The 20,660-nt window shown below is 49.6% G+C and overlaps 12 protein-coding genes across 12 annotated transcripts; 4 read left to right on the top strand and 8 right to left on the bottom strand.

The window, feature by feature from the left end:
* Positions 1 to 869: 869 nt before the first annotated feature.
* LEU3 (regulatory protein Leu3) lies at positions 870 to 1,319 on the bottom strand (the record flags this gene model as incomplete). Its single annotated transcript, XM_041688296.1, has 1 exon — positions 870 to 1,319. One exon carries the CDS (start codon positions 1,317 to 1,319, stop codon positions 870 to 872), a length of 450 nt encoding a protein of 149 aa, XP_041542095.1.
* A 1,143-nt stretch (positions 1,320 to 2,462) lies between these two features.
* On the bottom strand, positions 2,463 to 2,690 carry AKAW2_40013A (uncharacterized protein; the record flags this gene model as incomplete). Its single annotated transcript, XM_041688297.1, has 1 exon — positions 2,463 to 2,690. One exon carries the CDS (start codon positions 2,688 to 2,690, stop codon positions 2,463 to 2,465), a length of 228 nt encoding a protein of 75 aa, XP_041542096.1.
* An 810-nt stretch (positions 2,691 to 3,500) lies between these two features.
* On the bottom strand, positions 3,501 to 4,125 carry AKAW2_40014A (uncharacterized protein; the record flags this gene model as incomplete). Its single annotated transcript, XM_041688298.1, has 2 exons — positions 3,501 to 4,030; positions 4,092 to 4,125. 2 exons carry the CDS (start codon positions 4,123 to 4,125, stop codon positions 3,501 to 3,503), a joined length of 564 nt encoding a protein of 187 aa, XP_041542097.1.
* A 729-nt stretch (positions 4,126 to 4,854) lies between these two features.
* Positions 4,855 to 5,783, top strand: AKAW2_40016S (uncharacterized protein; the record flags this gene model as incomplete). The annotated part of the gene is made up of 3 exons (XM_041688299.1): positions 4,855 to 5,044; positions 5,106 to 5,238; positions 5,309 to 5,783. The coding sequence occupies 3 exons, from the start codon at positions 4,855 to 4,857 to the stop codon at positions 5,781 to 5,783; spliced, it is 798 nt and encodes a 265-aa protein (XP_041542098.1).
* Positions 5,784 to 5,856: 73 nt separating this feature from the next.
* AKAW2_40015A (Zn(II)2Cys6 transcription factor) lies at positions 5,857 to 7,322 on the bottom strand (the record flags this gene model as incomplete). The annotated part of the gene is made up of 3 exons (XM_041688300.1): positions 5,857 to 6,657; positions 6,707 to 7,216; positions 7,269 to 7,322. 3 exons carry the CDS (start codon positions 7,320 to 7,322, stop codon positions 5,857 to 5,859), a joined length of 1,365 nt encoding a protein of 454 aa, XP_041542099.1.
* Positions 7,323 to 9,652: 2,330 nt separating this feature from the next.
* Positions 9,653 to 10,355, bottom strand: AKAW2_40017A (uncharacterized protein; the record flags this gene model as incomplete). The annotated part of the gene is made up of 3 exons (XM_041688302.1): positions 9,653 to 9,983; positions 10,048 to 10,172; positions 10,230 to 10,355. 3 exons carry the CDS (start codon positions 10,353 to 10,355, stop codon positions 9,653 to 9,655), a joined length of 582 nt encoding a protein of 193 aa, XP_041542100.1.
* Positions 10,356 to 11,447: 1,092 nt separating this feature from the next.
* Positions 11,448 to 12,104, top strand: AKAW2_40018S (uncharacterized protein; the record flags this gene model as incomplete). Its single annotated transcript, XM_041688303.1, has 2 exons — positions 11,448 to 11,549; positions 11,610 to 12,104. The coding sequence occupies 2 exons, from the start codon at positions 11,448 to 11,450 to the stop codon at positions 12,102 to 12,104; spliced, it is 597 nt and encodes a 198-aa protein (XP_041542101.1).
* Positions 12,105 to 13,321: 1,217 nt separating this feature from the next.
* On the bottom strand, positions 13,322 to 14,741 carry AKAW2_40019A (uncharacterized protein; the record flags this gene model as incomplete). Its single annotated transcript, XM_041688304.1, has 3 exons — positions 13,322 to 14,093; positions 14,152 to 14,278; positions 14,642 to 14,741. 3 exons carry the CDS (start codon positions 14,739 to 14,741, stop codon positions 13,322 to 13,324), a joined length of 999 nt encoding a protein of 332 aa, XP_041542102.1.
* A 738-nt stretch (positions 14,742 to 15,479) lies between these two features.
* Positions 15,480 to 15,779, bottom strand: AKAW2_40020A (uncharacterized protein; the record flags this gene model as incomplete). Its single annotated transcript, XM_041688305.1, has 1 exon — positions 15,480 to 15,779. The coding sequence occupies one exon, from the start codon at positions 15,777 to 15,779 to the stop codon at positions 15,480 to 15,482; it is 300 nt and encodes a 99-aa protein (XP_041542103.1).
* A 1,466-nt stretch (positions 15,780 to 17,245) lies between these two features.
* On the top strand, positions 17,246 to 17,869 carry AKAW2_40021S (uncharacterized protein; the record flags this gene model as incomplete). Its single annotated transcript, XM_041688306.1, has 1 exon — positions 17,246 to 17,869. The coding sequence occupies one exon, from the start codon at positions 17,246 to 17,248 to the stop codon at positions 17,867 to 17,869; it is 624 nt and encodes a 207-aa protein (XP_041542104.1).
* Positions 17,870 to 18,405: 536 nt separating this feature from the next.
* On the top strand, positions 18,406 to 18,573 carry AKAW2_40022S (uncharacterized protein; the record flags this gene model as incomplete). Its single annotated transcript, XM_041688307.1, has 1 exon — positions 18,406 to 18,573. One exon carries the CDS (start codon positions 18,406 to 18,408, stop codon positions 18,571 to 18,573), a length of 168 nt encoding a protein of 55 aa, XP_041542105.1.
* A 390-nt stretch (positions 18,574 to 18,963) lies between these two features.
* AKAW2_40023A (class I SAM-dependent methyltransferase) lies at positions 18,964 to 19,776 on the bottom strand (the record flags this gene model as incomplete). Its single annotated transcript, XM_041688308.1, has 1 exon — positions 18,964 to 19,776. The coding sequence occupies one exon, from the start codon at positions 19,774 to 19,776 to the stop codon at positions 18,964 to 18,966; it is 813 nt and encodes a 270-aa protein (XP_041542106.1).
* Between the last annotated feature and the right edge of the window lie 884 nt (positions 19,777 to 20,660).

Genomic DNA, 20,660 nt, shown 5'->3' on the forward strand with positions numbered 1-20,660 from the left:
TCCTCGTCAGAAACCATTGGTTAGTAGGAGTCAATACATCAATATATATTCCACTACCGACTGACACAATACTATCCGCAGCGGTACCCGAGTGTTTAACTAGACAATAGCATGAACAGAGTAAATATGCTCAAGTGCATCACCAGTTTAGTTGCTTAACCGCAGACTGGTGCCCCAACTAGTCGCCCTAACACACATCATAGAAAGCGTCTAATTGGACAAAGTATCGTTGAGTTGGCTTGCCATTATCTTTTGGCCTGCCACCAATATCTATAAATCTGTTAACGGGGTGGTCAGACCCTCACATCTGCTTGACTTACTGCTTGTGAGACAGCCCAATCTGTGTTCTTATGCATGCCCACGCCCCATGAAGCGATGTTTCCAGCTGTACCCAGTCTGACAAAAGACGTCATCATATCCTGGCTGGCTATATATTGCAGTTGGTTGTCCAGTACTTCGTAGTCGTAACCGACTGACCTAAGGGCATCAAGTATGGTAGGTAATAGGTCACCTCCAGGTGCTTCAAGTTCATGGTCTGAGCCCTGTACTGAAATCTTCAGTTGGACGTATGTAGCATCCCGATTTCCTTTGGCCTGATTGACTCTGCAATTCAGCAGCCGGAATCGTTCGGATTCAACATGGATATAGTGTTCCCGGAACAAGCGAAATATAGTCTCCCGGGTAACCTCAAAGCCACTGATATTCGCATGTGCTTTCACGACCTGCGTGAATTCAATTTCCAGATCTCGCGGCATATCAATATCAAAGCGTTCTTTGAGAAGCCAGGCAACGCCGCCTTTGCCACTTTGAGAGTTCACCCTCACAATAGCTTCGTGTTCCCTTCCCAGATCAACTGGATCCATGGGGAGTTATGGCATTTTCCACTTGGGCGCCCGCGTAGCTCCAAGTCTCTCACTTTCTTTGAGTTTGTTATATCCCTTCCGTATGGCATCCTGGTGCGTACCGGTAAATGTGCAAAATACATATTTCCCTGCATAGGGAGCTCTAGGATGGACGGCGATCTTTGTGCACTCCTCTGCCATAGCGACAACCTCATTCAAATTGCTCAGGTTAACCTTGGGTGAAATACCGTGAGTATATAGGCTGAGGGCCAACGTGACGAGATCGACATTTCCAGTGCGTTCCCCATTCACGAATAGACATCCTTCAACTCGATCTGCACCAGCCAACTGAGCCATCTCGGCTGCTGCCACGCCGCATCCTCGGTCATTGTGGGGATGAACTGATACGCAGACCTTTTCTCGCTGGGAGATACCGCGGCAGAAGAGCTCGATCTGGTCGGTGAACACGTTTGGCATTGTTGCTTCGACAGTCGATGGAAGATTGAAGATGATTTTGTTCTCAGTGGTGGGTTCCCAGGCTAATTTCACAGCTTCCCAAATCTCAATTGCGTATTCCACGGATGTATCTTGAACGACCCCATAAAGATTCTGATGTCTTGGATGAACGATATTAGCCAAAGGCAGCGAAGCTTTTGAACGTCGAGAGAGGGTGCCGGTTGCACGACGGTTGATGATAAAATAGGGCGAGAGATACGTTCAAGCTTGTTCGTGGACTCGAGCCATGATGGCCGAGACATTAATGAGACACTAAGCGTGTCAGTATGAGAGCATATACTCATTACACTCGTTACGAAGCTGCAACACCCACAGGTAAACCACAAGCTCCAACCGCCAGTTATCGTGTAATGTCTTAACGCCACCTCGGGCGTCGATCATCCGTTGTAAGCCATCACGATGAATTTTCCAGTCTTCCACCGTGCCCCAGTAGCGCTGCGTCGGGGCTTGTTAGTTAAACTGCGACCAGGTACTTCATCATGACAACACTACCTCGAAGATCAACAGACGCACAACAGCCGCAAAGGCATCATCAGATAATTCCGTATCCGGATCACCGAGCCAAAGCCGCAGGATTCGAACAGCCTCAAGTTTTTATACTTCAGGGCATCGGAAGAAATGGTCCCTCGTCTAGGAGGAGTTCCAGCGCATAGGTGAGACAAATGCGCAGCGGAGTGCGCCAATATGCAGTTGAAAGATGAAGCATTTGAAAGGTCCAGAGGAAACCAGACATCTTCCATTGGATAAAATTCGGTGACATCTAGGTCTTCAAACATCATAGCCGCATGTGTGCTAATCCCTGCAACAAGGCAGACCTTCATGTAAGCAAGAAATAAAGGAAAATGTTTTTTACAGGTCAGCTGCCGAAATCGTCAACGGCAACGTTGGGCATACGCACAGTGATATGAGAGCTTCTGATGCTGACTCGTCAAATGCACCCAACACGTTTGGAACGGGTCGGGTCGCGAGCTCGAGAGCGCGTGGCTCATACGGGAGAGTATCTGGGCAGGGATTCCAGCCTGTTGGCGCTGCTTAACTACCTTTTCTTCCGGAACCCCATCCCCGCCCCTATCGCCATCCAGCTGCGGTGCCGGCGAGCTACTACTAGTAAACGCCTCGTTCGAGGGACTCGCTCCCCGTGGTCGTAGAGGAAGCGATGACGATTCCTTCTTCCGGTTCAACGTTTTCAGCTCCTGGTTGTCGTCGCTTCCAGTACTCTCTCATCGCATGGCTCCACGCTTCCGACTGGATGCTCCCTGTCACGAATGTGAAGCGGGACGTTCCCGATTCAGTTCCTGTTCCACTCGAGGAGCTGGAGGCTCGCGGGGACATTTTTCATTTTTGGCCATGAGCTCCAACAGGAAGTTGCTGGGCAATGCGGGGGCTAACCTAGATTAAGCCTTTTAAGGTGAGGGGCCAAAGGTATGTTTGAGATGTCAATCACATGATCCTTCGCCGAACCGCGTCTGACGAGCGGACCTTGGCAACGGTGGACTTGATTAGTCGACTGAACCAAATCGCCACACGTCCCATAGCAGCCTATGGTTTGGTACGAGGTGGCCGATATAGCCAATTATTTAGTGGATAGAAGCACCTAAAAGGGAGGTTTGAGATTGGTCGTAGAGAGCAAGACAGGTGGCCGTCCGTCGCTCCTAGCTCAACAAAACTGTTACATCATGGTGGTATTCGGCTATCTCTGATGTGAGAGTAAAGTCTTGGAGCGTAGGAATGATAGCTAGAAGCGAATCATCGGGCTAAAGTGTTACTGAAGTTGTGGCTATCTGGAGGCTATGTAGCTGGGCGCGAGTAAGGGAGTTAATAAGATACTGAGGTGGTTATGTGACAGCTGTAGGCAACCGTGCCTGCTAGTTAGGAAGTAGATGCTCCATTATGAACTATGCATAAGATATTTCCACTGATTACTGTCTACAAATAGGTCCGACACACTTGGCCTTGTAAGTTTACCTTTATCATTGATATTTTTGAAGACTTTTGGGTTAAGAAGGTCATTGAATCATATTGCCTTCTGGAAAGAGCAGCTTATACGGATTCCTAACAACATGAGTGAAGTGTATTCGCCCTATTTAGAACCCCGCAGCCTTGATAGCTGCTTCAGTACGCTGTTCTAACTTAGACCGGAGGTCATGGTTGACACGGCCGAAAAGGCCTACCCTTGATGTTAGCTGTCTTCCTTAGTAGACTAAGTCGCGGAAGACATTCCTTTGGTGCCTCCGGCAGCTTACTGTATACAGCCTTGCGCAACTCAGGATATGTAATATCCTTGATGCTGCTGACAAGGTTTTCAATGATCCTGTCCTGGTGACCGGCCTCGCGGCCAATGATATCCCACAACGCTGCGGGTTGCACGAAATCGTCGTCCGTGATCTCACTGGTGTAGGCGGAGACCTCTCCCACCCACTTTTCGTGCTCGGTGTTTAGGGCCAGTGCTGAAGCGCCACCTCCCTTCTGCTCCTGATAAAATCTCGTGGGCTTAATGGAGGATCTGACATAGTTGGGGTCGCTGCCATAGTTCTCATCAAACCGCATGGCTCCGTCACGCTCAAAAGGACAGTAGACTTGCATCTTCGCTGCGTTTGTAGGAAGTTGTTGATAGTTGACGCCGAGGCGGTAGCGCGCTGCATTGGGGTAGGCAAAGAGCCGTGCTTGGAGAACTGCACGTTGTTATTCCAATCGTCCACCAGGAAAGGGATTTGGCCTATTTTCAAATCTTACCTGGATCAGCGGACGCCGCGATTCCGGGAACCATCGTTGAGGGTGAGAACGCAGCTTGTTCAATCGGCGAAGTAGTTTCGCGGCGGTGTCCCTGACATCATCAGACAGAAGATTCCGGTTCATGCACCTCTTTTCTCTTCGCTGTCGGATTTGTCGTCTTCTCTGTAGCCCATATCATTGCAGTGCTGATATACCGGACGAGTTCTCCTTGATATCACAAGTTACTGGCAATCAAGTCCTTTGCCCGTGGACATTCGTCCAAATACTTCCATTAGCCTCACGGTAATCTCACTAATCCCTCCTTGCTAATATATGGCAATGGTCCCATAGGAGACAAGCGTCTGGGGAATATCAATTTGAAAATAAGTATGTTAGAAGATGCAGCATTGACGGATAATTAATTTCTGGATCTCGAAAGGCTCAGATATCAGTAGTAAATATTCAACGAAGGAGAATGACTGACTAACCGAGGACAAATGTAACTATCGATGGGGTTTTTCTATTGGCTGGAATTCTGCTGGAAGTCTCCATCCGTAAGGAAAGATAGACCCACCAGACTAAACCCAGAAAGGTCAACCATCGCGATCTCCACCAGGAATGAGTATAGCACGGGCTGAATACGACATGGCGTCGCCGAAATTTCTTTACAGATGGCTATCGGAGTGAGGGCGCAAAGAGAGATTGCAGCGGCGTATATATAGGGCCATTTGTCTGGCCAAGCAGTGGCTATCTCCTGCAGTATTACTCAGTGTATTTGATCACCATGGTCGCTATCACTGCATCGAAACACCATCTGGCAATCGCAGAGATAGTCCTCTTTTGCCTCGTCCAACTCATCCAGTTCATTACCCGGTACTCCCAGGAATGGCGGTACTGGCACCACACCAAGCGCAAGTCACATCCGCGGTGCATCTTCTACGCCTGGTTCGGAATGATCGGGCTGCTCGCGCAAGGTATGTGCAGTCACCAGAAGCACATTACATAGGCACATAACACTCAGTAATTCCGCCACAGTACGCATTGCCAGTGCAGCGATCGTGCTTTCCGATCCTCACCCCAACAAGACCAAACTCATAGCCGAGCAGTCTCTCCAACACATCGGATTATCCCCTCTGCTCTTTGAAATGAGCCTCGTCCTCTTGCGCAGGTATGTCTTGCCTGTTCTTATCCCATATTACATTAAAGGGCGACCATATCTAAGATCGAAGAAAAAAAAGCGGCCAAACTGGTCGATCAGGCCCCGGAAACTCGCGATACCCCAGATTCACCCGCTTTGCCCTGCACTTCTTCCGCTTCCCCGTGTTCTTCGGCATCGTGCTCCTCATTGTCGCAGCCTGCACGGGTATCCGCGCCTGCGCCCTCGCCGGGGCTATTGTGCTGCTCCTCGCCTTCGCGGTCGGGGTCTTTCTCACCGCGTGGCTGGCCATCGGCTATCGCACGGTACTGCCGGCCTGCGGCCGGCACTGTGTTCTGCTGGTCCTATGCGCTGTTCCCATGTATACCGTTCGCATCGCGTACGCGCTTTTGACCGAGTTTGGCCCGACAACATTCAAATCAGGCCACGAGCAGGTCAGGGTCACGGTTGGTATGGGACTCTTGATGGAGCTTGCGATCATCACGTTGTTGTTCGCAGCGCGAACTGTGGCGGAGCCGTTTTGGGCGACGGACTGTGTTGAGGGTGTACAGGCTTGACTGAATAATGGGCTCGGATATAGGCGGATAGCTGTCAGACAGATAAGATTGCTTAGATTGGCAAGTCAATGGATTACTGTTTGAAGGTTCGCAGACTCAAAGCACCATAGTGCTGCGACAACCGCTGTAGCCACCCTTCAATCCATGCCTTCGTTGGAGAATCACCCACTTCATAGGCCACGCGCAGGGGGAACGCCATCCGTAATGGTCCCAACAGCCCGCACGCGGTATACTCGACGGATTTACAGATCTGGTCGCGGTAGAATACCATATACATCGCCTGGGTGCTGGGAATTCCGAAGCTTGTGGTTCGCAGCACCTGGTGCACAATAGTCATGTAGGCATAGTAGGCGCAGAATATCGGCGCGGTGTCAGCACTGGCATAGTAGAACACTATCGGGTAAAGCACATCGTTCGCCGACGAAGGGACCTCGCTGAGCGGCGGCACGAGTTGGGTGAAGCGCTCGTACCACATTTCGAGCTTGTCCCGCATTGCAAGCGTCTCGGAAATGAGCTTGGATATTTCGAGCTGAGTGTCTGGATCCGTATGGTTCGCAGTGCGGATCTTGAACATCCTATGGATTAGATCCGGGATGGAGGTGAATGAGGCGAAGAGATCTTCAATTTCGACTTGGATCTGATGCGAGATGATGTTGTCAGAGACTTGTTGCATGACTGCGTGCCACTCATGCCCTGCAAGAAAGCACTCCTCGCCGGAGAAGACTGAGTGCATGACAATGAGCCCCAGGGATGCCTTGAGCAGGTTATTTTCGAACTCCCCACGATAGCGACTAGGTCCGCGAAATCTGACCAACTGACCCAGCCCCTTGGCGTGCTTCATCCACGAGGTCGAGTCGGTGGAGTTTGCAAACAGCTGATCCGTCAGTGAAAGACATTGTCGAAATCAAAACACAAAAGCTCACCTCGTACATGCACAGCAAAATAACAGCACACAGCACCTCCGGACAGACCGACTGAACATGATCGTCCAGCGCGCGTTGAAGGGCCGTCAATGCCTTGACATACGTAGACCGCGAATAGCGCACCGCCTGCACGTTCTGTGTCATGTGGCCGATATGATGCGCGACGAAGCAATTAACAGCGGCATCCAGCGTCCGATTCCGGCCGTAGAATTCTGGCAAGAAACGTAGCCATCGCGCAACCGCGTACGCTGAAGCCGTCGTATACGGCCAGGCGAGGTCGTAGACGATGTTCTGTAAGCTCTGGGCCATGTTCAAATCCCTCGATGGTGCCGGTCCGGGACTGGGGTAGCGGGTCTGTAGTGCAACACCCTGGCTAGCCGCCGATGGCTTTTTCAAACGACGTGGCGTGCGAAAGGGCTTGCCAGCCACGAATTTGAACCCGCGATCATACCCAGGGCATTCTCTCCCGTAGATCTCGCATCGTGCGCAGCCGGGGAGCGTCTCGTCGCACTGTGTTCATGAGCGTGTTGGGCTAGCAGGCGAGTATTCACATATAACTGACCTTTACGTGACGTTGCACACAGAGAAGACAGCCACTGCTTCGGCTTCCAGGCATGATGCAGTTTGTAACTATCAGCGACTGTTGGGAGGGAGCACGAGGGCCCGAGTCATGTTTGTTCATTGGCTTCGTGACTCCGCGGCTTACCTGCTTAGTCATCGGTTCTGTGGCGAACCTTTCACAATGGCTAGATATTTGGGTGCCCTCTTTCTTCATGTATGCATCTTGCATCTTTCACATAACTAAGCCAGCGCGAATAAAATCCATTTAGGTATTTCTACCGACAGGTCCCTCGATTCCGAACTTGCGGATGGTTTTTAGTCCCCAAGCACTGAACCGACCGGCCGTCTGATAAACAATGCATGTTACGATTCGTAACCCAACATCCTATTTTGTCTCAATGGGGTCATAAACTCCTCCCAGTAATCTATAATCTTTCTATTAATTATGACACGAAAGTTCTTGTACTCATGCTCACAATCACTATTCTCCTACTGCAAGAAGTAAATTAGACACAGGGTGCGTTGACCTTGGTAGAGCACGGGTCAATTAAGCCACCCGTGCTGCCAATCCATTAACCCTGCCAAAGGTACACGTCGGAGCCAATCAGATTCCCTAGATTAAATAGATTTGTACAGTTCAGCTTCTTAATATGCATGCCTGCCAGGTCCTCTAGAAAATACACAGCTATGAATTCATAGTACTCTATTAAGCCAACATACTGAGTCTGGAATATATCCTCATCGAATGCGGCCCCCAGTGTCTGGGAGAAATCAATCAGAGATACTTAGACCAATTATTCAGAAGCCCAGATGGCAAGGATCTCAGTAAAAGACTGGTACTCGGCCAAGTTGATGAATTTGTTTCTTATATCGGCAGAGCCCCAGGCTGGAAAAAAGAAAAAAGAAAAGAAACGTCAGAAAATCTTTTCCTCGGGTTCCTGAGAATCATACTCACTGAGATATCTTGGGAAACTGACCTAGCATAAGCCATTCAGTCTGCGGTCTTTCCACCGGGCAAGATCGTCGAAGCGTTAGATAATACTGGTAATCCCATTGCTCAAAAATAGGTTGGAAGAGCCGAGTAACATGATCTGATAGATCCTGATATGTCGCACCTGTACCTGGATTCAATACAATCCAATCAACTAACTTAGTGTTTCGTCCGGTTCTATGCGGCTACCTCAGAGCGAATGATGACGCATCACGGGAAGCCTCGGGCAAGAAATCAGGGAATTTATGCTTCGCCTGCGCTCTGGTAATAGGGGGCATTGTGTGTGGGTGTGTGGGTGAAAAGCTGAGAATGTCGGAGGAACTAAGGTGGGCAGCAGGTGGACCATGTTGGACGTATCTATTTATTATCGAGTGTCATCTCAACGGAAAAGGGGAGGTGGGGGGGCGGTGGGGTGGGCGATGAAACATTCGACCCGAAAAGCTTTTTGTACGGACTCCCAGTTAGTACTTCTGAACTTTGGGTAAAAATGACCGCTAAGAGGAATGCTACGGACTACTAAGCTCACACGCTAATCCAGATTTGTTCAAATAATTACACCCCAGCTAGGGAGTACCAAAGAACAAGCTAGTGGTGTTGTACCCACAAGGCCAAAGGCATTCGTTGCCCGCAGTTACCTGCGAACTCTTGATATATACATGTACACACACGGTGATTATATCAACAATATAGATTACGATAATAAATGATACAAGCACTTCTATAAGAATGAAGGAGAAAATCCAACGATTAAGAATACTTTGATATATATAATCAACGTATTATATTAATATTTACAGACTGAACTTATGCACAACTATATGCTGTTGATATTCTCAACCTAGATAATTGTCCTATTCCACTGGTCAAATATTCATCGAAGGAAATGATAAATGCCCTTCAAAACGTTCTCCCTCTACAGTGGCCCAAAATAAATGGAGAGAAAAGAAAAGAAGAAGAGAAAACAACATGATAAAACAAGCACTTACGATATAAATAAGACAAAATATGAGACAAACAATGAAATTTATATTACTGTATCATCGATACATATGAGAAATACACATAAACTATTCACGCAATCACACGAAAGAGAAAGTGAGACTATTTGAATGAATGACTGTACAAGATCCGAACGATGGTCCCAGGCAACACATCATCGAAATTGGTCGATACATTTCTTAGATATCAAATACAGATAAATGAAGATGAAGCAGATAAAGCTTGAACAGCAACTGAATACAGTAGCATCAAATAAACAACAAGCGGAAAAGAAAACCAATGATTTGGTAATGGAAGGGTCTGACAGAGACGCACATGACAGCTCACCGACTTCGACCCCAAGAGTCCTTGAACACAGTGGCTGCTAACCCCCGTCCTTCAAGCAGGCTTGTCACTTACTGGGGGGTGCCCACAGCATTCTGCACTGTTTTGTAATTAACAGCGTGTTGAGGAAGCTCCGAAGCCTTTGCCTTGCAAGTTGCCATCAGGCCAAGATGACCTGTTTTACCTAACATGGCTTTGGGGATTCCCAACTGGTACACAGCATCATCCCCGGAAATCTTGGATAGACGAAGTGTCTCATCTGGCGTCTGATGCTCGACGGTCTTGAGGTAGGAATCGATACTGTCCGGATGATACCAAAGTTTCTTTCCGTCGTACGTCTCCGGGATCCAAGCCTTTTTGGCGGCGAGCCACTTGCTTTGCTCGGCGTAAATGACACAATGCCTAGTCCATGGGTATTAGCCGAAGCGGAAAAATGGGGGGTTTTCAGTCCAGCGTCAGCCCTTACCAGTAACTGTCTGGAGCTTTCCATTCTCCAGGAGCGGGTGTGAGGTATACCACATCGCCTAGCTGAACCCCGCTAGCTGTGTACCAGACGACAGTCCCCTGTTTGTTATACGCTTCGGCTTTCGACTAGATGTTGTTACATGTCAACTTAACGAGCTGCAACAAGCTGCGGCCGGGACATACCTTTTCCATAGTGCGATAGCCGATAATGACTTTCTGGTCGCGCTCCACCAGATCGACTGGCGCTGAAGCAGCAAACCCGAGCACGGCCAGGGCCACCATCAGGGTCTTGGTAGCTGAGAAGAGCATGATGGAAAGGGACTGCTGTGTGGTTGAATAAACGATATGTCGACTAATATAAGAAAGCAATGGCAAGAAACGAAAGACTTTGTCTAATATGGCTGCACCGGGCAGACTGGCTGTTGTTAAAGAAAGTATGGTTGCATGATAGAACGTTCATACGTCGGCAGGCTGCTATTTATGTTCCAGCGAGCTCCATACAACTTTCGCCGACATCCTTCTCTATGTTACCATAATGTATTTCCTTGGTTGCCATGTTCAGCATACATGGGGCTAGAGGTGAGACATGATAAGCTGGGGGCCAATAAGGCAAGCCCTACCAAAGGGACATGTTGGCGTCTGGCCCTCAGATTTAAGAGCATTGTCGGTTTGAGGCACTTGTAAAGCAACTGTGGTCCTTCTGAATTGATTGGGAGGATGGATTATCCCTCATCTACTAAGTACGTGTCTTCCAAAGGTGTATGTCGGATCTCAGAAGATTCCGCAGATAGACAGTCAGTGACAGTACTAAATTCAATGGCCGTGGACGTCGTGTGGTCTTAGAGCTGTGAAAATAGCGAGCCGAGTAAGACAGAATCCTGGCCCAGGATATGGTGTCGATGGAAGCCTCTACGCCAACCAACGAGCTGCTGGCCGGGCAAGGGACTGTCACTGCTGGGGCAAACAGCTGAATCCTTCCATAGATAGTCTCCATTCCTAGTGGGCAGTTCTAGGCGTACGGATGAGCGTTGTAATTGGCAGGATGACGGATTGACAGGCCATGTACTCCGTAGTTGCCGTGGAAAATGGCTCACTTACCCCCCCCACAAAATGTCAAACCGGCCCCCAACTAGTTAATTTAATTGATGTGCTGCGGCAGTGCCTTGTCGCCTTGGTCCCAACGCGGGCTAGCGGGACCCTGATGTTCCGCCCGCATTGAGAATCGCCGACTGAACGGTTCCTCCCACCATCTGCCACGTTTCTGTCGACGCATTCTATCATCCTACCACTACACAGACGCAATTATCTCCCAGAGAGCCATATCGGTGAAAGCCCCAGCGAAAGCGTTATCGTCATAAGATCCAAAAGCTGGCGAGTTCAATAAACCAATAAACCGAGTCAATGAACTCGCCCGTTACAGTCCGTTCCATCCTTTGCGAAGGACCATGGGTTTGGAATGACGGCGCAAGTGAAGTTACCTTTCACGAGAATGGAACAGGGAAGGTGAGCTCAACGACTGAGGACTCCCCTTTCCACCACCACGAGTTGACCCTTGTCATGCAGCTGTTCTGCTCTACCGAGTACACCTGTTGGATCTTTGCCGAGATCGACTGGAAGCCGCACAATCCTGCGTCTCTCGATCAGGTCATCGATCTCTGTAACAATAGGAAGCAACCAACAATCCTGGCAGACTTGACCATCGAGATGACCCTCACGACGCGCCGACCACCCGATATTTGGTGGAAGGGCAAAGTCAATGAGGACTGGCTAAATGAAGAGGCGTTTCGCGCAAAGACCTATCGTATATCGCTGGAGCACGGCCGGTTTCGGAACCAGTTCGACGTCAAGCATAACGTACGAAATGGCGCACGATATGCCCTACGCATAGTATTCGATCCCTCGCCGTTTCCGCCCGGGGAGGAGTGGAATCACGAGAGTTCTGGACCGCATGTAATGAGACTCTGGGAATGTACAGAATTTAACGCTAGAAGGTATTCCGAGGAAGAACTGACCGGATGGGAAAGGCTGGTGAACTGGTATACCGAATGGACGTCGTGACGCGGGATAAGGCCATGCGAGGTCATTTCGTTTTTCTGGAGCTGCTCCGTGCAAAATTCGACTTTTAGCTCTACAGTCTACCCACTGGTGAAGTGAATCTTATAGTTAGATCGAAGGGAATGCTATCATCTTATGTACCCCACCTAGATAGAACACGATATTCAGGCGCATCTGTGGTCAGGGAGAGCATATGACGACATGAAGAGGGAACGGGACAGGAGTCGATGGAATAATAGATATAGCTCGGTTAGTTGTACTGGTTGCTGCTAGCGTATGCTACGTAGATGATCATTATTGGCACTCTACGACCCGGGTCGCTCTGCTAACCGAGTAAATATTTCGTTGTTGAGGCTTTTGGCGCGTTTCGCCACGACTATGGGATAGGCAAATTGAAATACCCTACTAACCTGGTACCAGCGAATTCAAAAGGGGCGTCTTGCCGGAAAGGCCCGTCGAGGTTCTCGGGTACTCGGGAGATCGACCTGTCAGCAGTCAGGAAGGGACACCGATTGTTGTTCTGGTTAGGCAGCCTTGTCGGGAAGGACAACTGTACTGAACCGCATCGGAATAGATCTATTCGCGTGGACAAAGGAATCTTTCCCTGCTCAAGGCGTCAGAGAGTAGGTCCACGAGACCTCGGCGGAGGTGAAAGAATGCCCAATGGGGACGCCCGTCGAACTAGTGTATGTATATTGAGGCACCAAGGCTGTGGGATTCCCAGGTAATCTCCCTTCACGATGGGGTCCTTCGCGTATTTGTCTGAATTGTAATTACAGCCCCCAATCCAAAAACGGTCTCCGCCGGACAGGTCCGAGGGCTGTGCGCCACAGTGCCTAGCGCGAAGGCCCTGGATGAAAGGCCTGCTCTTTCATATACCCTGTAGCACATAACGTGTGTCTCTATAAGGCTAGCCAGTCATTTTACTTGAATTGCTAACAACATGTGAGTCCATATGTGAGCGAATAGAACGCCTTGGCCCCCCCGCCCCCACTAGGCTTAGCTCTCACCAGGCCTCTTGCCCCTGTCACGGGCAGTACTTCCAATCTAAGGTTGGATATGCCCGCCTTAAACCACAGGTAGACCGTGGATCAATACACACGAATGGGATGGTCAGGTGCCTTCGAATTTCGAATACCGGGAATATCAAGACTTCTACAAGACTGAATAGTTACCCAGCCCCTCAACCATATGATCCAGGCACAAGGTTCCTCACCCATTCAAACAGGCACCGCCTCGAATAACGCATTGGAACCAGTTCCCTGGAAACCCGACCGCCATACTTTGACTACCCGAAATTTAGCCTTCTCCAACAGTTCAAGCCACTGCTTTTCAGTCCTTTCCAAGGATCCATACAGCTCCATCATGATAATATCCATGGAAGCAGAAAATCCCGATGCATTCATTTCGGGTAAGACATTTTCATTGATCAGCAGCACGGAGTCAGCAGCCATGGCATCATGAAGATGGCCAAGAGCATGCAGAGCCTGTTTATCAGGCCAGTCGTGTAGGACAGTTCGCATATAATATGCCTTAGCCCCTTTAACGGGCTGTGGATCAAACATATTATGACCAACAGCGTTGACACCTTGAATAAGCGGCTCTTGAATATCCCCAATAACTCCAGGGAGATCCTGCACGATCAGCGGGTTCTTTACCTCGGGAAATTTACGCTTGAAGCCTGAAAGATCATGGCCCTTGCCACCGCCGATGTCTACCAGGAGGACACGGTTTGTGTTATCGGTAGTGGCCAGGTTCTCCTGCCATGGATAGTAGTCATACCATTGCACACCTTCCAAGGAACGATTGCCAATCTCCATCACCGTATTGAAGGCATGTAGCTCCTCTGGGTTGTGCTGTATCCACTCAAAGTAATGTTCCTTCGTTCCAAAGGCAAGCTGGAAGGTCGTGTCGTAGGCATCTTGAGGGTTACGGTATCCCCTTGCCTCAAAATAGTCATAGGAGTGGACCGAAGCCTTCATGTCCGAATGGCTTAATACTTATAAGTCACGATTCTTTTCCAATGAAGGGATGGCAAAAAGGCACCTACAAATGTTTGATGACCTCACTCGGCGGATTATTAGAAGCGAACATGATCGCTAGCGGCAGCGCCCGGTATTTCTCTACCCCCGTCTCTTCGAAGACGTGGTTCGCACACAGCACCCGCATGATACGCACTGCGGAAGCGAATGTTCATTAATATACATATCCTACCTATCAGGGACGTATGTTCACAGATAATAAAAAGCAATTGATATAGAAATCAAACAAAAAAAGTTGTGGCCACAAGCAAACGGACAGGACCTCTGACCCATAATATCTCTTCAATGGGCAAGGAAGCTGGGGAATGAGAGAAGAACAAAGAGAACCCGGGAGAATTAGGAAGAGATGGGAAGAGATGGGAAGATATCGGGCAGAGGCTTTCAAAAGAGTAAAGCCCGCAGACAGAAAAAGAGATAAAGAAGAGAAAAGACAATGAAAATGGAAGCAAAAAAAAGAAAAAAAAGGGAAGAGAAAAGAAAATGAAGGCAGGAACTTACCTAAGAGGGCTTTGTCCCCCTTGGTGTTCTCGTCCAGGGCATCGGCGTTCATTTCGCCGTTCTTTGCCGAGGCAAACGCATCAAATATACCCATTCCCATGGCGACCCGAATGGCAACCAGGCCATGGTGCTTCAGGTCATGACAAGCATCAGTTTGAGAGCATGTTTGTAACAGATAATGCCGATGACTTACGCCGAAGCAAAGATTGCGAACGGTGAGGAGAGGTGGTTCCACGGCAACGCGGAGCTTGTCGATGGCATCCAGAAGCTGGTACCGATCTGCTTCCGCGATCTCATCCCCGGGGGTAAGCTTGGCTAGGGTGCTGTTGACAGCAGAGGTCAGTGCATTCACAGTATCAGCCATCGCGACAGGTGATATGAAGATTGGGGATAGAGGTATGTACTGAGAGACTGGGCGGTCCTAGGTGTGGGATAGGGGAATACTTTATGCTTCCGTTGGTTTTTCGGTGTTCCTAATTATTAGCCAAAGTGCAAATAGAGGCATAGGGATATCCACAAATGCGGATATTAACCTACAAAGTACATGCCTTTTGTCTTGGTCGTCTCCAGTTTCCCCCGTCAGCACTAATGCATAGCAATGTGCTAGACAAAGGAAAGCGAAGGCACTAGCAGATAGAAGGCCCCCAATCACTTTCGCGCGACTGACATCTGCGCCGATCGACAAAGTACGAGGAGTCTTCCTGTGACATTTCATACATATGAATGTGACAGTACTGGGAACATGTGGGACGCAAACAAATTCAACCAATCAGCTAGCTTATTTTTACCAATGTTTCTATTATCCGGTAGAATTTAGCCGTTTGACCCCCATGAAACTCTAGCCCAAGTCGGTCGCGTAGGTAAACGTTTCCACCAAGGACAGCCTTGCGGCGCGAACGAGGTTACCCCACTCGTTTTTAGTTCGCTCGCTGGCCGCCAAGCACGCCGTCATGGCGATATCGATCTCAACCACCCGAGGCCCAGCGCCAGTCTCACGGTGGACTATCTCGTTAATCAGCATGTTCGACGATCCATCTGTCGCCATGGCCACACCCTGGAGCCGCAGCAGCTGCACACACTTGTCGTCCGGGTGGTCATGCAGCACGTTCCGCATGTAATAGAAACTCGCGCCTTTCATCGGTTGCGGGTTCCAAAGGTCATGGGCCAAGGGTTCGATGCGGGGGTGCAAAATAGCGTAAGAGAGGGCGGCTGGAACGTCTTGCGGGATAATGCTCCTCCTCGTTCCTAACAGAGGGCCCAGTCTATCGATTAGGGCAACGCATTAAGGATCCATCCCGCCTCCCGATGTCAACGAAAAGGGTCGTGGTCTGATTGCCCCCACCATCCAGGTCCGCGTCAATGTTCTGATTGTTGGTGGGATCGTCTCTGCCGCAGGTGAGTCGGTCCAGCTCAAACACATCCATCTAGGTGGGTTGACCATGGCGCTGGGAGGTCATCCAAAGACTGAAGTCCTTGGAAATATGGGGGCTTATCCATCGTCCAGGCGAAAGCTGTCAACTTACTTCCGTGCGCCTACTGGAATGCCGTTCGGCTGGCATCGGATGAATGCGATACCCCCTAGACTAGCAACAGGAAGGATGGAAGGGTCTGCCAGGCAGGGAGCTGGATTCCGAAGCTAGGGACGCGTTAGTAGGGAGCCGGTGGAGCAGGGCACATTTTGTATTGATCACTGGCGATTGATCCCTGCCCGAAAACCGGGCAAGACAAGAGCCTGTGTCGCTGTAGATGCCTCGTAGTAGTCTAACTCGATTCACGAACCAGGCCAAACGCGGTCAAACACCGGAGGATACGGCTTAGGACCCCGGACAGTTATGTAACATTGGCGATTGACAACTAACAGGTCAGGGGAGGAGGAGGGGCATCCTTGCGCCCCGGTCGCCTCCACGAGCTATGCCAGGCTCTTTGGCGCCCATCCGATGTCAGTAACTATGTAAGAGGATCCAACCTACGGTGGATCCTGGCCCGGGAGATCTCTGCCAATCAGCTGCTCATCGAATGTCAAGCACTATGTGTTCCACCTGCACCAGCCACTCGAGTGGCTGGAGTCAAGAGTCCAGCTGCTTATCATTTCAATGAGTCGCGCAAGGCTCCTCGGATACTCTGATTTTCGTCTCACACCCTTTCTGCCCAACGCCTAACGACCTCAATGGACCCAATTATTCCAAAAGCCCTGAAGAAGGGAGACACAATCGCCTTTATCTCACCCTCCGCACGTCTCAATGACATCCTACCTGCTCCCCTGGAGCGAGGAAAAGCCTATCTGGAGTCGCTAGGCTTCCATGTCCAGGTGATTTTCTCTAACCAAACAACAGCCACTATCGCAAATTCTATTCGAGTTCGATGCGAGGAAATTCATGCCGCATTCCGTGATAGCACCATTGGCGCCATTATTTGCACGATCGGGGGCGCGCATGCGAACGAACTGCTACCTTTCCTCGATTACTCCCTTATTCAATCAAATCCTAAAATCTTCGTCGGCTACAGTGACACTACCTTCCTGCATTATGCGATTCAATCTCGGACGGCTTGCGCACATTCTACGGACCCAGTGTTCTTACGGATTTCTCTGATTATCCCAAGCCTATGGAATTCACGATCGACCACTTCATTCGTGTGTTGACTGGGGCCGGAAAGCCAGTGGGTCCACTTCCTCAATCCTTAATCTGCTCGAACGAGCATAGCGACTTCCTACTTGGCAAAGAAATCCTCGAGAAACCGCGTGACATCACTCTATCGCCTCCATGGAGATGGCTCCGCGGAGGTCAAGCTACTGGACATCTATTTGGGGGCACTGTACCTTGTGTCGTGCGTCTTCAGGGGACCCAGTACGCCCCCTCCTCATGGAAAGACAAGATTCTCTTTCTTGAGTCTGCGATGGGCGACAACTTGCAACTGCCGTACTCTGTATCCCAGTTCCGGAACAATCTTGTCGATCTTGCTCTGTCTGGCATATTGCATGAAATTCGCGGACTGGTTGTTGGACGAGGATATAAATACAATACTGATATGCAGGAAGAACTTGCAAGTGTGATACTGGAAGTCTTTGAAGTGATTGTTGGTCGAAGTCGTGAGGAGGAGCTTCCGATTTTAATGAACGTCGACTTTGGCCACACGAGTCCGTTCTTGACTTTGCCTATCAACGCATTAGTCGAATTAAATAGCGATCTCGATGAGTTTAGCGTTCTGGAGCCTGGGGTGCAGGCTTGAGGGGGTAGTGGGACTCTATTCGCTGATAGAGGTGCACCGAAAGTCTGCCTACCTCTGTAGGAGTCATTTGTACAGCTGCCTGGAGGCCTGTCACATTGCTTTGATACAGGATTACTACTCTTTCGCTTTCACAAGGTGCAGTCGCCATCACACGGCATGACTAAGTAGCAAGATAGATAAGGCTTTCTGAAACTATGTGAAATTATAGTACACTGCAAATCACCCGATATAACGAGGGTCAGCAGCACATAAAAGCACTACCATGAAACAAAGCACTCCACTGCCACCCTGATCCAGATGAATTGCGATTAGCCTAATGCCATCGTATTGAATGAATGAGTTAGGAACACGTGGTATTTCTGTTTCTAACGCCTGGGGCTCTCCAGGAGGGATTGCATTGTGTTAACGCTTATATTACTGCTCCGTACATAAGGGTAGCTAGTGCCTTTAAGGCTAGGTTAACAGAATAATCGTTGGCCTAGAACGCAAGAGATAAAGCCATCTCAGCCTATGGAGTGACCGGCAAGCACGCCATTATGGCCACAGCCATCTACGCCGCCGGAGATCCGCCGCCGAAAACCCGTCTCGTGGATAAGCAGGCTTTACGATCAGTCGGACACCATCCCCTCGCTGCCTTCCGGGCGAAGTCGTCTGAATATCGCTCATTTATGTCACCTCATACAGACTCCCCATCGGAGCCGTGACCAGCGATGAGGTCCCATTCTCATCCCTGTGTAGGGCGCGTAGTGAAGGTTGTTGGAAATGAGTATATTGCTTGTGCGGATTATTTGTGTCCGCTCGGTAGAATTACTTAAACCTTCTCGGGCGGCATCCTTGGACCATGGAAGATGGGCTCTCCAATCACATTGATTTTAACCAGCTTGAGAATATCGTTAAGTTTACGCGCGGAAGCGTCAATATATAAAAATGTGACAATAACTGACATATATGATACGCATACCATCCATGCTCACTCAAGGTGCATGTATTCATTAACCATTTCTGAGAAATGGACCTAAATCAACGTAGCGGAGATCACTTCAACTCCAACACCGCCCAAAAGACATCCATGGTCTCCCACCGGGTGGAACCCTTTACACCCAATTCCTGAATAGATTGTTCGAGTTGCTGAATAGCAGAATCCATAGCTGCATCATTTGATAAGCCTTCCTCGTGGATCCATTGACGAAACAACTCTGAGGAAACGAACTCAACTTCCCAATGACCATCCCACAGCTGCGAGTCAGGTTGTATGTAGCCGGAGCGTTTTTCTCGCCAACCAGTTTCGTGCGCAACGTCCAGCAGCTCCTCTGGAGTGAGTGCGCAGCGTACGTTGGGCTCCCTCGCTCCTGTCGCGGCGGACTTGCGTAGGGAATGGTACTGGGCTTGCGCTCGCGCAGCCAGAATATGTGGGGTTGTGCAGGTCGCGAGGCGCGAAATCCGTACTCCGCCAGGCACAGATAGCGTACTTTCGCATCAGCTAGAAGCTGGAAGACCTGGGCAATGCTCGCACGGTCGGGAAAATACCACAAAGAGTGGCACAGTACGGCCGCATCATATTTATCGGTGCGCGTGGGTTGGGAAAGGAGACCGGCCGTGTCGGTGCGGAGAAATTGGATACGCTGTCCTAGCGTGGACGCCTGGATGTGCTTCTGCGATTGTTCGACGGTGTATGGTCCACCGTAGTCAGGCGGGGCCGTGTCGATGGCTGTAATTTGACCATGAGAACCGTTGATCAATGCGAGAACTAGGCTCGATTCCCCTTGGCCACATCCGATGTCGAGCACTCTAGAGCCTTGGGCGATGTCCCAGGCTTGGGTTAGAGCAAGCCTGTGCTGGAAATTTGGCTCAACGATGGAAGTGCGTGCTTTCTCATCATGCAGATAGCTTGACAAGAGAATATCCATGACTCGATATGGGATCAGCTTGATATCTTTCCTTGCGTTTTTCTATCCGTGAAAGCAGTTGGCATTATAACTATCGTGGTTGTGGGAAGATAGACCAGGTGAGAAAAGACATCACCGTTCGCCTCAAACGGCCTACTTATTTCTGATCTTTCGTTATCATATCTTGCAATCACTATTCATGGTTGGTCGGCGACTTCTTGATTATGATTTGCACTAACGCTTCCTAGGGGATGAGGCCTGTGCTCAAACGGCGTTGTGTATCCGTGGTGGTCGATTTCGAGCGACACTGCTCGTGTCCGATTAAGATACGGGCAATACACTTCCATGATATATTAGACCTAGTTAATTCACAGATAAGAGCCGCCTGTTCAACTGGACCCAAAGGGTAGTTGCCGTCATGAACGAATATTAAGCCCTCAGGGATTACGTACAGCATCCCTTTCAAGCGCCCATAAGGCTCATACCCCCATCGGAAGGCTGAGAACATCAATAGTCGTGCTACCAGAAACCCAGCTTGTATCTATGACGGTAAGACTGCTATACAACACCCAGAGTTTTGTTGGGGACTGATTCAACTAGCAAGACATAAGAATAATATTCCTAAACTGAAATGGACACAGCACATTTGAATTTTGTGAGTGAAAACCCTGGAGCCTAGAAGGACAGGGAATGGATTGTAAAGTACCGGTGACTAGGAAACCAGCTTCCAGTCCCTCGGCTCCTGCATTGATAGACCAAGTAATCGGCTTTCTTACAGCACATTACGCCTTAAAACCCACACTGTATTGATCATAAACACCGTACATCGATCGACCGATTTCCCGTCGGTCTTCCGTTGCCAAGAAAAAGGCTCGGCCCGAGACTCTCGATGCTGTGGTGCCAGA

Source organism: Aspergillus luchuensis, chromosome 4 (genome assembly GCF_016861625.1).
Source record: "Aspergillus luchuensis IFO 4308 DNA, chromosome 4, nearly complete sequence".
Taxonomy (NCBI): Eukaryota; Fungi; Ascomycota; class Eurotiomycetes; order Eurotiales; family Aspergillaceae; genus Aspergillus; species Aspergillus luchuensis.